We start from the raw sequence: 16875 nt of genomic DNA on the forward strand, positions 1-16875 counted from the left end.
ATATCCCACCAATTAGTAGTTGTATGACCTCAGACAAGTAATTTGGCCTTAGTCTGTTTCATTATGTATGTAAATTAAGGTCAAATAATAGCACCTATGGGTTACAAATCCCACGTAGCTTTTAGTTAAACATGGAAAAATTATCTTCTGGTTGCAAAAGTACCAAAGAAACCATCCTTATTCTAAAGAGTTTACTAAGATTACTGCTAAGATTTACATGCTATATTACTTGATTATTCTGAAACCAAAGAATCACAAGCAGGATCAAGAGACAAAATTTAATATATGCACACAGTTTTATATATAATGCAGCATCACACCATGTAGGGCATTTACTCTTATTTTGTACATTCAGGTATCTTTGAAACACTTCTTAAGGCTACAAAACAGAACATAGAAAAATAAACAGGAATATATTCAACACTTACAAAAAGTGATATGATAAAGAATATAAAGTACTATTTTCCTTTCAACACTTCAAAAGATATGTATATATACTTTTTTTTTTTTACAAGTAACATCACAAATGATCACATCTTCACATGCTTGTATTATTTGTACTCAGTGTAAGGCTATTATCATTTTTCATACATAAATTTTTTCTAGCTCTGTAACAATGCAATTTTTAATCCATTCAAGTAAATCCAACCCCAAAGTTGCTGCTTCCCAGCATTAAGACATGCACCCACCCCTCTTATAGGATTTTCTAAAACTTGTATTTCAGGGGGCAGGGGGTGCAGGGGAGAGAAAATCTCTTAAAAAAAAAAAAAAAAAAAAATCCCAATCAGTGGGAGAGTAAATGGCTGACACTAGTAGCAAACCTTAGTTCTTTGAAAATGACATACTGGAAGTGAGCCATTATTAAGATTTTAAAACAAAAACAATAGCCTTTAGACATAACATAGGGAGCAAAATACAGTACACAGAAACAGTGTAGCCAAATACACATTCTCTTCAGCAACACTGGAATGGGCCTTGCTTAGTACCCATAAGTGAAAGACAAAAAGTTTACCCCATCTAAAACTGAAGGTAAAACAAATGAGGCAAAAATAAATATTGCTAGTTTCTAGGATGGCTGAGTATTTTCTAAACCAGAAATGGTTAGAAAGGAACTTTATTGCACCAAAGTCAATCTTAAGCAAGTTTGCAGTTCACAGGCATTTTAATTCACCCTTGAGTCACAAAGGAAACACGCTGCAAGAGAGTTTGCTTCAGATAAGCTGTCTCAGCATTGTGGTTTCAGGAAACCTACTGCTGTCAGATGGAGGCAGGTCTGAGCTGGGTCTGCCATGACAGTGGACTTGTGGAACACCAGGAACAACGTGAGGACAACACAGCTGCCAGCATCCTGCTGCCAGGAGCGCGGGGCAAGAATGGAAGATGAATCTGAGGGAAATGAACTTGAAGAGACATAAGCACGATACTAAAAGAAGGGGAGCTGGACTCAAGTTGAGAAGAAGCACCTAACTAAACAAAAACAAGAGAGCTTTGGTCAGTCTAAACATTTGTTCTTCAAAATGTCTGATCATAATGTGGTAAAGTTTCATAATTTCCAAATCAAAATATAAATGATTCTCAGTACTACCCTTTTGCCTCTTTTTTCTTATACAGAAATATCTCAAGTCAATGTACATATGACATACAGTTAATATGAAGGACGAAAGCTTGCTTGGCCCTAGTTTGACCTCAGCATAAGGCAAAATCCCCTGGACTGAAACATTAAAAAACAAATCTAAAGGAAAAAAACAAAACCGACCTTCATGCAAAGATTGATAATGTTAAAACTAATAAAAATCAGAGTTCTTTTATTCCAGAGGTCACTGAGAAAAGTACCATTTGCTAAAATTCTTTCAGCACTGTTTCCACCCTGTGCTGAAGGTTAGAGATGGGAAACAGGAAGCCAATCAGTGCTTCCCTCAGGAGTGATGAGTCTTCCATTAATTAACTGATAGGATGATGGTGAAGAAACCAACAGTTTTCTGTCCTATCCAATTTTTTAACATTTCCAGAAATAGATCAAATCCAAGTCAATATGATGGACAGTGGAAACAATTTCTTTCACTCCTGAGATCAAACTTACAGTGAACTTTTAAATGTGGTGTTTATATCAAAATGATTTTCATAATAGAAATTATCAGGTAAACTAATATTACGTAAGGACGGGGGCTGAAAAAAGAAGACCCTCTAAGCTTCTCATTCCATAATTCAGCTACTGATGTTAAGGAAAAAAGGCTTCGGCAGTACCTTCAACAACTGCTCTAGCTTAGAAGGTGACAACAGAAATTCCTCAACAGGTTCTTCCAATTTTTCTTTCCATATAACCATCCCAGTCTTTATAAATTTTTACCTAGCACCATCATATTAAAATGTTATCTTTCAAAGTGCTCTCTAAAATCCTATGTTACAAATATCTAAATGCTAATCACTACCCAAATCAGCAGTTACATAGACATTAGGTAATTAAAACAGCACAGAGGTAAATAACCATTATTACAGTACAGTGGAGATTCACTGAGCCTAGCTGACATCCACACACTCCTACAGGTTATCAGAGAACCCAGAAAACTCATCTGCTTTGTCAATTCAAGTGAATTATATTTGCTTTTTAAAGTAATCTGCTTTTAAAAAAAAAAAAAAAAAAAAAGCCACCACATCTATTTTGGCTAGGTATATTATACATAGCATGCAAAGAAAAATTACTATTATTTGCATAGCACTCAAACTCCTGATCAAAAGATAATCTCAACATTTTAAAAAGGGTAGATTTTCACATTGGTATATACAAATAAGAAATACAAGCTACAGTTATTTTTACAAAGTAACACAGATGAATGAAAAACTGTGTTAATAAGAGTTCAATCTCCAAATGAGAACAGAGTGCAACATGCAACGGAAACTCTAGTAAATACTGAAGACTGGAAGAAGCAGGATAGAAGACATATTACCAGAGTAACAAGCTATAAAATGCAAAGCAAAACCATTTTCTAGCAGCATCCTCTAGATAAGAACTAGAAGTTACAATCATTCTTATTTCCGTACAATTCCAGCCATGACAAATTGAACATGCAAATGTAAAGTGATACATAACCAATGGTGCAAGGGAAAACAACACACTCTCTATAGAAACCTGTCAAGCTAAAAAATTTTTAACATTTCTTCTCACAAAATATTTAGAATCTGTCAGTGCATTAGTGTTAAAGTGGCATTAAAAAACTTCTGCAATTTTAACAGATGCAGATTATTTTCAAAATGCATAGCATCTACATTTCTTTCGAGTAGGCACCATGATATTTACACCAGTGCTAAGAATTCTTGGTGGAAACAGCCATTTCACTGGATTTCCTACTATTTCTTAAACATCTATTCTTGTATGCAATCTCAAATTCAACAAATACTCACCAAAATTCAAAAATATACCCTATGAATATTAAAAGAACTATATACAACATTTCTAAGACACAGGTTAATAGGCTGCCTTATATGTAATATTAAAGAGAAGACATTATTCAAGTTTGACAGATATTGAGATGAAAGGCCTTTGGGTTGGAAGCATTTTAAAAAAACAGTGTTTTAGGCTGAGAATCATTTGAGCCCAGTTTATGACTAAGGCATTGCATAATAAAATATATATTTCTATTTGGTGCAATGTTATATATTTTGGAATCTATTCTGTGTCCAATGGTGTGTTTTGTCACTTTAGTAAACACTATAAAGCACACATTTTCAACATTTGAAGTCAAACTTTTACAAGGAAAAAAACCAAACACTAAATCTATGTTTTATATTAGGCTGTTTATAAAAAATACTTTAACAAACTTATTTTCTACTTTTTATGGGGGCAGTCACCTGATAAATAAATGAAAACAGATTTTGAATGAAGATAAATGGCAATGCCAAAAATCCACCTGCCCCTAACTCATGTCCAAAATCTCATCCAGAATGGGAATGAGGGTAAAGGGGGAGGGGAGGAGATAGTTCCAATTTGGGTTTTTATTTTAATGTATTTTTAAAGCCTCCAGAAATACTCCACCTAAGAAAGGGCTTCTGTTCTGAACATCGGAGCAACAACCATCAGGTGTGTTGTCCCCTGTGGCCATCTCCCATCCCTGATCTCCTCCTATCGCCCCTATATGGACGTCCTCTGACATTTCGGTGGTACTGATAACCTTCATCCCGGCTTCTGCTCGGCTGCCCTTTCCAGGTCTCCTCGCCTCTCACGTGTTGGTATCCACCCCTACCAGAATAGCCCCAATCACTTTTATACTTTCTGCCTCCGTAAGTTTGATTATAGAACTGCTTGGATCTGCCACTTCTCAGAATATTAGACACTTCATTTTCATCTTCTGAACTCTCTTCTTTTGGTCTTTGCACTCTGCTATCCATAGAGTTGGCCCCAGGGCTGACCACATCAGCAGCAGTCTTTGGATCTTTAACTTTCTCTGGTTTTTCTTTCAGACTTTGGATGGTCCTCTTAGGCTCAAGTTCAACAGGCACAGTTTCTCTCTCTCTGTTTAGAATTTGAGAAGGAAGATGAGACTTTCCCTCTGCTCCAGAAGGTGCAGAAGCCAGGTTCAGATCTGCCTTTCGTGTCTGGGATAACTGCTCCGCTCGGCCTTCGTGTTTGCTGCTCACGCTTGCTTCAGGGAGAGTGTGTACAACTTCACCCCTGGCTTCTGGAAACTCATCTACTGCTAAGACTGAACCACATTCTTTAGACAGATCCAGGTTTTCCAGAGGCAGATCCAATTCTCCTTTCTCATCAGAGGGCAGGACAATATTCTGCCTCATTACGGGATTTTCTATGAATCCCTGAAAAGGGTACCCATACCAGATATGAGGAAAGAAAGGAGGTGCAATGGGAACTGGGCCTAAGAATGGATTAGGGCCAAAGGACGGTTGTGGGTACATGTTCTTGCCACTTAGTGACTCTTCATATTCAGCATGAAGAAGCTGCCCAGGGTTCTCAGATTCAAGATCAGCCTGGTAAGACAACTGTCCATGACTTTCAGACACCTGAGATGGAGGGATAACCAGAGGTGAAGAAAATGTTGGTGGTCCAATCTCTGCCTGAGGCATCTGACCATTAACATTGGCCTCAGTCTGCATAGGAAAGTGTGCATCGGTACAAGTACAATCACTTTCATTCTGAGCAGAAGGAGCTTCTTGGAACCAAGGATTATGAGGATACACAGGTACTGGAACTTTTGGGTACATCCTGCAGGCTGCCAGGTAGGCCTGGTGCAAAGGGTACAGGTAAGAATGTGGAGCCCACATAGGACAACTATATGCCTGAAAGAGATACAAAACAGTAAAGTAAACAAAAAAGAAAAATAAAAGAGGTTTAGGTGATACCCATCTCAAAATACTAGGCTCAGGAGAAGTTTCTCATATCTACAAACAACACAAATGTACAGTGCAAATAGCAGATCACTGTCATACCCATCAGGAAAAAGAAAATCCTGTTGCTGCTTCAAGACTCCATCCTTTGCTCCCATCTTAAAACCAATCCAAAGTCCTGCTAGAGGCTAAGAGGAAACATCATCTCTATAACTGGCAACTTAACAAGACCTGCATTCACTTCTGGTTCTCCCACTAACTCACTGTGTGACCCTGCCAGCTCGTTAACTTGCCTGTACCTATTCTATCAGGAAAATGCTGATAGAGTACTAGATGATTTTTTTTTTTTTTGGTACCAGGAATTGAATTCAGGGGCACTCAACCACTGAGCCACGTCCCCACTCCTGTTTTGTATTTTATTTAGAGACAAGGTTTCACTGAGTTGCTTAGTGCCTCACTTCTGCTGAGGCTGGCTTTGAACTTGCAATCCTTCTGCCTCAGCCTCCCAAGCCACTGGGATTACAGGAACGCACCACCACACCCAGCAAGTAGATGAGCTTCACTGAGTCTGGAAGCCCTAGAGTACTCCAGGTACAAAAATTAGGTTGGACCCTCTATTCAAAGGATAATGTTCAAAATGAAATACTCCAAATCTTTCCTCTGCAGGGGTTCAGAGTTAAATACCAAAATATTAAGAAAATACAACCAGCCAATTAAATAAAGTCAACATTAACTACATAAATGCAAAACTAGGTGATGAACACAGCACAAGGCCTTATGAAACTGGTCACTAGACCAGGGCAGGGTGCTTCATTTCCTATCTGAAGTATCTAGAACCCAGAGAAACTAACTACAGACAGCCTAGCACTGATAAGAGTTCTTGAGCCTCTTTTGAAGTTAAGCTATTTTTATGTGACTACTTTCCAAAGGAGCCCTCTGCTGTGCTAGTGAACGTACATAAGCCTCCCACTTTACATACTAATACTTTCATTTGTTATTTCCTTTGGTCCTTTCAATAACTGAGGCAGGTAGCAGAACCCATTTTACAGATGAACAAAAGTTAAGCACAGAGATACTAAATGGCTTACCCAGGGATATACAGCTACAAGAGGTGAAAGAGAACTTCAAACCCAGATATTTCATCCAATTTCCCAGTAAGGACATTTCCATGAGGTCACTGGGATTATGGTTAATTCCCGAATGTACTAAATTAAACCATCATTAACTAAGAGGTAAACAAGCAAACACTGGAGCCTCTATACCACCAAAAACATCCTGGCACAATGCTGAAAACTCTGGTTCTTAAGATATTTGGTAAACTGAGGTTACTGCCTGATAGAAAAAGACAATACTATGGTAATAATTCAAATCAGAATTAACTAAAAATAAAACAACTTTAAAATGATAAACGTAAATTACCTTCACTCCAAGATTGAAGAAGAATCGAAGAATGTTCTTATCTGAAAATGAAGTATTCACTCATTAAAACTATATATTCACAAAGCATTTCTTTGTCATCTCAATCAATACACAGTTCCTAAAGACCATTTTACTTACTAGAATTGTATTTTCCAGCCTGTGATGTAAAACATAAAAATGATAAGAGCCAAAAGTCAGGACAGGTGCAATAGCACACACCTGTAATCCCACCAACCCGAGAGGCCCAGGCAGGAGGATCCCAAGTTCAAAGTCAGCCTCAGCAACTTAGCAAGGAACTGAGGAACTTACCAAGACCCTATCTCAAAGAAAAAAAAAAAAAAGTCAGGCTACTACTATAGGCAATTCCAAATCCATATCTTTTCTCTATATTAACATCTAATCCCAAAATGGCTTAAATTGAGATTCTTATCTGATTAAAACTGAATCTGGATGAAATAAACTCAGGTGTTAATTTCTTTTTCAACTTACCTGTGAAGTTTTAAAAATTATGAAATAAAAATGCTGGGGAAAATGGTAAGATCAACATAAATCTAACTAAATGATAACATGATTAATAGGATAATTATAATCCAGCTATTCATTTGCCACTAGCCCATACCCATATAAGCTCAATGACTAATCACCAACTCTCCACATAAATTTGGGTAGAGAGTATACAGGCATTCGCCATATTACTCTTCCAGTTTTAAAGGTGAAAATGTGCAAACTAAAAATGAGAACTACAGATATAAGATCCCTAAAAATTAGGAGGAAACCAAATTTTAAATGAATTAAACAAAACAGAATTGTACATACAGTACTCTACTAGGAGTTACTACAAACATTATATTCAATCTCCTCAATAATTATTTTAACAGATGAAGTAGTAGGAATAGCATGATAAGTCAGACCAGTGTTGAGAAAACTCAGTAATGTTTAGGTATCTAATGAATGAAAATATCAACCCCTAAAGTCCCAAGTTCTCAGTTCTGTATACACTTCAACAAAACTGACAGAGGCACATTAAAATAGGTTAGAAATCATAATCTAGAGCTAACATGTTATCTTAGTACTCGCTATTATAATATAGTTATGTAATTATAAATTATACAATTTTATTAGACAGTATATACTATATTTAAGCTTTTACACATGTTCCACATGTGGAACGATGGGACAAAATGTCAAGACCTTACATAATTCAAAATGGTTTCAAGGTTGTTTATGAAAAATGACATGGGAGAGAACCATTACTAAATACGAAAATAATTTCAAAAAAAAAAAAGAACTGGACAGAAGTGAATGACCGATAGCCAAACTTCTGCTGTCTTTCCCAAGTAAGTCCTTCTTCTGGCTAAGATACCAATCCTCTGGCCTCCATTTACATCTCACTTGATCTGTGTGAACCTGGAGCAGCTCACCTTTAGGCAGGTCCTCCCCAGTCTGACACAGTGAATAAGGTGGTGCAATGGCTCGATCTCCCTTTTCGTTGTAAGGAAACCCAGGATACAGTGGGTCTTGATAAAGGCTCAATGTCTGAGGCAAAGGCATCAAGGGCTGGTTAACTGCCTGAATTGACACAGGAACTGGAGAGGGTGTTAAATGAGCTTGGGACACAGCAGAATCAGGTCCAGTGGTCAAAGTCTGTGTCACTGACAAAACAGGAATTTGAGCAGGGACACCTACAAAAAGAGGGACAAGAATCAAAATCTATAAAAAGGTAAAAATAATTCACTAGAAATACAAGTTTATATTACACTATAAAGTAAATAATGCTACAAGTGAAACAGCTGGTAGAACAGCATGTAATTAAGCAACCTAACATACTACTTCTAAAATCAACCAAGGACACTCCAGGACACAAAAGAAATAAGCGTAGGAAATAAGCTTTGAGTCAATATCTAACTGTAGCCCTCAGAAGACACAGGGTCTGCAAGGAGTCAAACTGGGAACCATAAAGAGCTACTCCAAGGGAGAAGCACACTGTGGTGCCAGTTAGTGCAGAGCAACCAAAGGAAATGGTGGTGATAACCAGCTCAAACCCCATGAGCCTAGGATTACAGGAGTACACCTCAATCAACCACAGAAAGACCTCGGCCCACCCACATTAGAAGGAGAGCAAAGCAGAGGATCACAGAAAGCTCCATGAGGCTTTCCACACTTAGTCCTTCTCTGCATTCAAGCCCTCAAGAATTAGAAGTCTGACTTGAAAGCTTTTATGCTGATTGTTTAGTTGGTAAATTTTTCTCTAACCTGTTGGTCCAAAAGTTGTAGGTTCACTTGGCCAAGCTGGCACAGTGGCTGGTAAAGAAGGCACCGCAGGAGTGAGATGTACCTCTGGAGAAACTAAAAGGGGAGCTGGATTTGACAGAGACACATGTTCTGCTGGCTTCTAAAGAGGGTGGAGAAAGACAAAAGGATCATTTTGCTTAGATAATAATTTTAATCACATGTATCTTGAGCTGCCTTTTATACAATTATTCTGCTCCTATTCTGGTCTTAGAAATGAAAGAAAAAAAAAAAAAAAAGTAGCCAAAAACAATATGCAAAACAAAATCCCAACCAAGTACTGCCTGCCCCAAGTCCCAGAAGCCACAGTGTGTGAAATAGTACAACCACGAAAATTCACGAATTTAGAAAAGCTCCCTGCACAGACATGCCATGTAAGTAAATGACTTAGTCTTACTAATAGAAAGGATGCTGATTAAAAAGCATTTAGCACTGAACTTTTTCTACTTTTGTATTAGACCAAGAACATAACTGCTTGCCAGACCTTCTGTTTCTTCATCATTTTACTTATAAAATTTGTGAAATTGTTTTTTTTTAAATGTGTATGAAATAACCGATGTAGATGATGCTTGAAAAGTTAGGTTTTTGTTGTTATTGTTGTTGTTTGTTTTTGATAGCAAGGATTGAACCCATAGATGCTTAACCACTAAACCACTTCCCCAGTCCTTTTTTATATTTTATTTAGAGACAGGGTCTCATTGAATCACTTTACGACTTCGCTAAGTTGCTGAAGCTGGTTTTGAATTCTTGATCCTCCTACCCCCAGTCTCCCAAGCCAATGGGATTACAGGCATGTGCGACTGCACTCAAAGTTTTAAAATAAAATAGAAATTCAGTTTTCCTTCAAAAATCTAATGTTAAAGTTGAACCACCACAAAGTAAGACAGGATACCAAACATAAAGGTAACGAATATAAACTTATCCAAACTAAAGTCAAAAGAATGGCAAAGATATGGTTATAAAATAAAATATATAACACCATTAACATTGCAAACTAGCCAAGACCAAAATAAATTGTAGAAAAATAATAAATGCATCCAAATTGTGATGCTAGAATAAACTTTCCCATTTCCAATGGAGATGTTTCCTATTTTAAAATGATCATATACAGAGAACAAAATGCTCAATGTCAAATGCAACAACTTACGTACTTGTTCTACAGGAGACGGGCACTCTAATTTCTTTGACTTTGACGGTGATGAAACTCTTGCACATTTATCATCATTAGTATTCTTTAGAAGGAAAAAGAAGGCATGATTTTATATTTCAAAGACCCACATTCCAGGATAATAGCAATTTCCTTTATCATTCACTCCACATGCATCTATTGAGCCCTGTCATGACTGAAAATTTTTTCCAATTACAACTGGTCTTCAATAGGTAGGTTAGTTTTGCCAATGTATCTTTACTCTATTAAACTACTGGGTAGTTTCTACTTGGGGCATGGCTTTAAACAATCTCTATGGAGTGATGGAGAATGAAAGCTATTCTGCAACTATTCAGATAAGGCATCCCAAGGTATACCTTGAAGACACAGTTATGACTTGTGAGCATAAGCCAGAGCATAAGCTCTGCATCTTTTCTCTGCTTCTCTTCTACACTAGTAGTTATAAAATGTTGAAATCACTTCTACCTTCTACTCTTTCTTACTGTAGCATTAGTGTTAAAAAAAAAAAATGCAAATAGTATTTTTAAATTTTTACCTCCAATGTGCTTGACTCGGGTTTTTTATCCAAGTGAGTATGTCCATGGATAGGTTCTATAACAGATCAAGATTAAAAAGGGAATATCAACCACCAGTCAGGTTTGAGTACAGAACAAAATATAAAGAAAGTTCAAAGTATCATTTAAATCATGTTTAGTCAATGAAAAATGCAGCTTTTAGAATAACATTTAGGCCTTAGCCTAAGTCACTGTTTTCCTCTACAGCTGACATTAAATATGGAGATATTAGATAAGTTGCTTCACAATTTAAAAAGTACATTTCTTCCCAAAGTAGTAGTCCCTCCTTTATTTACATAGGATACAATCCAAAACCCACCAGTGTATTCCTGAAAGTATAGATAACACCAAATGCTACACACTACAAGTTTTCCTACATATACATAGATATGATAAAGTTTAATTTATAAAGTAGGGACAGTAAGAAAGTAATACCAATAACTAATAGTAAAATGGAAAAATCAGAAACAATATTCTGTAATAAAATTCACGTGAATATGATCTCTATCGAAATAGGCACACTCCTACATTGCTGGTGGAGTTGCAAATTGGTGCAGCCACTATGGAAAGCAGTATGGAGAATCCTCAGAAAGCTTGGAATGGAACCACCATTTGACCCAGCTATCCCACTCCTTGGTTTATACCCAAAGGACTTAAAATCAGCAGCCACATCAATGTTCACAGCAGCTGAATTCACAAGAGCTAGATTGGGGAACGAAGTGAGATGCCCTTCAGTTGACGAATGGATAAAGAAATTGTGGTATGTATACACAATGAAGTATTACTCAGTCACAAAGAAGAATAAAATTATGGCATTTGTTGGTAAATGGATGAAGTTGGAAAATATCATGCTAAGTGATATAGGCCAAGCCCTAAAAACCAAAGGCTGAATGTTTTCTCTGGTAAGTGGATGATGATATATAACAAGGCGGGGTGGCAAGGGGGAAGAGAAGAATGAAGGAACTTTGGAAGGTGTAGAGGAAAATGGGGTGGGAGGGAGTGGGGGACAGAAAGATAGTAGAATGAAACAGACAGTATTACCCTATGTACATGTATGGTTACATGAATGGTGTGAATCTACATTGTGTACAACCATAGAAATGAACAACTATACTCCATTTATGTATAATGAATCAAAATGCAGTCTGTAAAAACAAAGAAAAAATTTTTTAATTAAAAAAAAAAAGAAAAAGAAACATCTTTTCCTATTTTCTCACCTTTTCACTCAACGGAAGCACTCCATGGCTTCTCTTTTGCATACTCAAATTTCCAAAATCACTACTCTTGTGCTTTGGGACCATTATTAGAACAAAAGCACTCCAATACATTAAAAGTCAATCTGATAACCAAGACAGGTACTAAGTGACTTATGAGCAAGTGGCATACATAGCATGGATACACTGGCCAAAAGGTTGATTCACATCCAAGTGGGTCAGCACAAGATCTCATAGTGCTGCTCAGAATAGCATGCAATTTAAAAATTTATGAATTATGTCTGGAATTTTCCATTTAATATTTTCAGACCACAGCTAAGTTCATATAACCAAAACTACAGAAAGCAAAATTGCCAATGAGAGGGAATTATTGTATATGATTTAAAATTGAACAGAAAATCTTTTCCATCTGCTTTCAAATGAAGAAATAACACACCTTTGTCTTTTCGTTCTTCTGGATCCATTCTCCGCCTGCTTCCTTTCCTATCACTTACATGTGATGATTTTCTCTGAACACATGGGTTGCTACTCTGAGAAGGTGACTGACTCATTGATGAGCTCTTTAAAATGAACGAAACCCAACATTTGTGTTAAAAGATTACTCACAAAAATATGAATAAAATCTCTGTAATTAATAGTATGCTTCATACTTCTAATTAAGTCTCAAAATTCATAGCCCTAAGATTTTTATATTCCTGAAAATAAAAATCATAGAATCTAGGATCTATTTTTAAGTATATGCTCTATATTAACAGATGACTCAATCGAAGCCTTAGACAAGCAGATCTTCAGACTAATTAGTAGTTAAGACTTCATCATGTCCTCATTTGGGGAAGCCACCCTGACCAAACCTTCTCTGGGCAACTTATATTCTCTGCATAAACAATAGCATTCTCTGTACCAACCTTCAGAGGAAACCAATGAATGTAGATGAATGGTCTTTGTGGAAGGGGAAAAAAATCTAAATGCAAATTAGTAGATACAGTGCATCAGGATTCTATCACTGAAAAACTAGTATCAGAGCAAATCATATAAGCTCTGTAAGAGATTCAACCTTCCAACTATCAAACAAAAGATTGCATAAGTTATATTTTTAAATTGAATTATTATTCAAGGTTTGAGGTTCCCATTATAGTATATATCTCATATAGCAACACAGAGGACCCTGGCCCTCTAAGCAATTTTCCAGAAAACAAACCTTAGCCACTATCAATTCCAATACTAGATCAATATCACTAAGTCTAAAGATAATGAGAATGAACATGAGCACAATGGTGAACGTCTGTAATCCCAGCAATGTGGGAGGCTGAGACAGGTATACTTTTAAGTTTGAGGCCAGCCTCAGCAACTTAGTGAGACCCTGTCTCAAAAAATAAAAGGACTAGGGAGGGGGCTCAGTGGTAAAGCAACTCTGGGTTTAATCCTCAGTACCAAAACAAAAAAATTTTTAATAAAAAAAAAATTAACTATAAAAAAGACTTCACAATCTGTCCTTGCATTGTAATAGCAATACCTTTCACATTCGCTAAATAAAAAGCAGTAAAGAAATATGAATAAAAACTTTAATGATTTGTAGTTGTCTTTATGAAAATTGTAGAAAATTAACATATGGGACATGAAAGATAAATGTACTTAGCATACACACAATGCCCAATGTATATGGGCACCTCTTCAAATAATTCCCAACTCTGTGCCAAACTGAACAGCTATACCAGATAAGTTTTTCCAATGAGGTCTTCCTCAGACCTCTAAGACATTCCACAACCAGAAAACAGACAACTAAGTGTATGAGGCTTTAATGTTTTATGCTCTTCTATTGGGAAGTCTCTCTATTTTGCATGTTTAATCCATTGTTACCAATCAGGATCATAGGTCATTTGAGTACACTTACCAAGACTTAAAAGCCCATAGGAACAGGGTCCCCAACATCAAGAATGAACCAGTTATCCCTCCCTGTCCTGCCCATGAACCTTCTTTACCTGCATAACTCCCCAAAAGGAGTTAAGGAAACCTGAAATTTAAGAATTCTTCTTTCATCACAGAAAAATTCACTGAAGATAGGGTCTGACACATGGAGCAAGGACAAAAACACAGGACTACACAATACTACCTGAACAGTGAGCACTCTGAAAGACAGCTCTTACTTTATCAGGTCCTGCTATATTTAATAAACATTTCAGAGTGTTTATATCTTGTAAAGGGTTATATGAATCATGAACTGCTCTACAATGCACACTATTTTGGCTACCATATTAAATATATGCTCCAATTTATTTGCTAACTATCATCAACTTTTCAATATCTCTAGACCTATCTTTATGCAAAACAAGAAAAAGAGAATTAAATGAAAATAACTTTCAGTTTAAAAAAATATTTTAATAAGCCCACCATCAGAAACCTATTGTTTAATATAGAAACTATACTAAGACTTCCAAACATTAACCTTTAAAAATTCCTTTTATACATACAGAAAGGGCTGGGAAAGCCTGTTCATCTCTGTTCTGAATCTCATAGAGTAAACGAGACTCTTCTATAGCTTGCTTCTCTCTACGCTCTTCTGGCGACAAGCCAAAATAGTGAGATTCTCGACTTGTATGATCAAACTCTTCAACTCTGTCACGATCAGGTTTTCTGTCAAATAAAACATTCTTGTCAGAAAAAAAAAAAAAAAAAAAAAAGACAAAATGTATTGAGTACCTAAAATAATCTATTTCCCACTATAAATTTTTGACTAATTTAGCCACATTAGCATTTTAGAACTTTTAGCAGCCTGATTAATATGTTTCACAAATGGAAACTCCCATAGTATTAGAATATCTCACTTATGAAACACACGATGGGGGAGAAAAAGAAAAGAAAAATGTAATTCACTTCCAAGTTATACAGAAATTATTAAATTTCTTTTTAATCAGGGCAGAAATACAAGCACTATGTACATTCTTTACACCATATTCCAACACTTCCGTAAGAATTTGCTCTCAAAAGGAGTTATTTATTAGTTCAGGTCTTAAAAGTATCCTAATATTCTAAATAAAAGGCAATGATTAAATTAGCCACCCACACCATACTCCTGGTTGTTGATGAAACCACCATAGGACATGAAAGCTGGAAAAAAAAAAGAAAAATTAAAAAGTGCCAGATTGGACATTAACTGCACAGGTAATACTGCCATCACCTCAATATAATTTTGGTCAAGGGAGGACATTCATGAATGAATATAATTCATGAATAAAATTTAGTAGCCTATAATACAAATGGTTTAATGATTACTTAAAGCAATATGAATACGATATCTACCATGTGTCAGTTGTGCAGCAACAGGAAATGAAAACCCAAAATTTAGAGAAAAAATACATTGTAGAGACATAAAGAGTGGACGGGACACCATGACACTTTATTTCTGAATAACAAACAGCCATGTCATGTTCACTGGCAATCACACTGGACTCAGCAATTCATCAGGAGTCTAGAAAATTAACACCACTTTATCACTGCCTCCTACCATCCAAAAGTTACTGCTACCCTATGGTTTTCATCTTAAGCTCACCTGCCACACAGAATCCTATTTCATTAAGCTTGAAAACAAATATTAAGCAATGACATTTCCTGTATATCAATATTAAATGAAAGCATACATGCAGTCCTGCCTATATTTTTGTTGTTGTTTCTGCTTTTTCCAAAAGAAGAAACATTATCAATGAAGAAGAGATTAAAAAAAATTAAGATGCCGTAAAAACCCTCTAAAGAAGAAAACTAGATCACTGGGAAAAAACAGACAGAAAGGAGACTACAGACAGAAAAACCTTTTGGATGTTTTGGATTATGAATAATCCAAATAACTTTCCTAAATAACTTTTAATTTAAAAAAAAACGGATTTTAAGTATCAATATTTCTTATGCATTTATGTCCTGAAAAACATGTTCAGATACCTAATCCCTGGTACTTGTACATGTGACCTTGTTAGAAACACAGTACTTTTTTTTTCCAGATGTAATTCCAGTTGAATTGAGATCAACAGGAGAATGGGAAGACCTAAACCAATGTGACTAGTATCCTAAAAGACAGGGAAACACCAGATGATGACAGAAGCAGAGACTGAAATGATACACCTGTAAGCCAAGGAATCCCAAGGACTCTAGGCAACTCCAGAAAACAGAAGAGGCACGGAACCTCTTTTCCCAACAGCCTGTAGACTTGGGCCATGCAACAACTGACTTCAGACTTCTAATCCCAGAACTGAGAAAATCAATTTCCATGCTTTGAAGATGACTAGTGTTACAGTACTAGGAAAACTAATTGAGAACTGATAAACATCAGTAAGAACCTACAACTGTCTAACGATGCTACATAAAATTTATCTTTAAGAGCAAAAGGTTAAGTACATTCCCGAGAAAGGGGAATGCCCAAATGTCAGAAATAAATCAACTAAAGCCCAGAGCTTGACAAGGGATAAGGAAGTCACTGGTGAACAGTAATCTAGGAGGCTCAAGCCTCAATGGAAGACATGGTCATGTGTGCCTAAGGAAGAGATCTCTATTCAAGACACTGTCTCAGAGAAAGTTCCACAAAAAAGTTATAAACTACTCATCAGAAGAGCAGATTAGGGAAAAACTCAATTCCACATACTACTGGAAAAGTATGACCCTTAAATTCATCTTTTTCTGGACATTTATTTAGAATGCCAATATTCATATGTACACAAATCTAAAACTTGCAGCCCTGTTCAGTATTAGAAACATTACCACAAATTATCTAAACTTATCAGAACAAAGTAAACCAATAGGTTTGGACAGCTTATGTTCCTGTACAAAAAGGGAGCATCCTCACCCTCCAAGGATTTAGAAATAATATTTGGAATCCAGTATTAATCATATAAGGCACCATAAAACTATT

General features: G+C 36.3%; 1 protein-coding gene across 2 annotated transcripts in view; it reads right to left on the reverse strand.

Annotated features, from left to right (window-relative positions):
* Positions 1-264: 264 nt before the first annotated feature.
* Positions 265-16875, reverse strand: part of Otud4 (OTU deubiquitinase 4) — a 45501-nt gene continuing 28890 nt past the window's right edge. For both annotated transcript variants that reach the window (XM_047566727.1, XM_047566726.1), the window contains exons 14-21: positions 14450-14612; positions 12418-12541; positions 10749-10804; positions 10197-10277; positions 9010-9148; positions 8178-8438; positions 6757-6797; positions 265-5289 (exon numbers count right to left, since the gene is read on the reverse strand). In XM_047566727.1, the coding sequence (XP_047422683.1) occupies positions 4072-5289; positions 6757-6797; positions 8178-8438; positions 9010-9148; positions 10197-10277; positions 10749-10804; positions 12418-12541; positions 14450-14612 (2083 nt within the window). In that variant the 3' untranslated portion in view covers positions 265-4071. The remainder of the gene's footprint in view (positions 5290-6756; positions 6798-8177; positions 8439-9009; positions 9149-10196; positions 10278-10748; positions 10805-12417; positions 12542-14449; positions 14613-16875) is intronic.

Source organism: Sciurus carolinensis, chromosome 10, assembly GCF_902686445.1.
Source record: "Sciurus carolinensis chromosome 10, mSciCar1.2, whole genome shotgun sequence".
Lineage (NCBI taxonomy): Eukaryota > Metazoa > Chordata > Mammalia > Rodentia > Sciuridae > Sciurus > Sciurus carolinensis.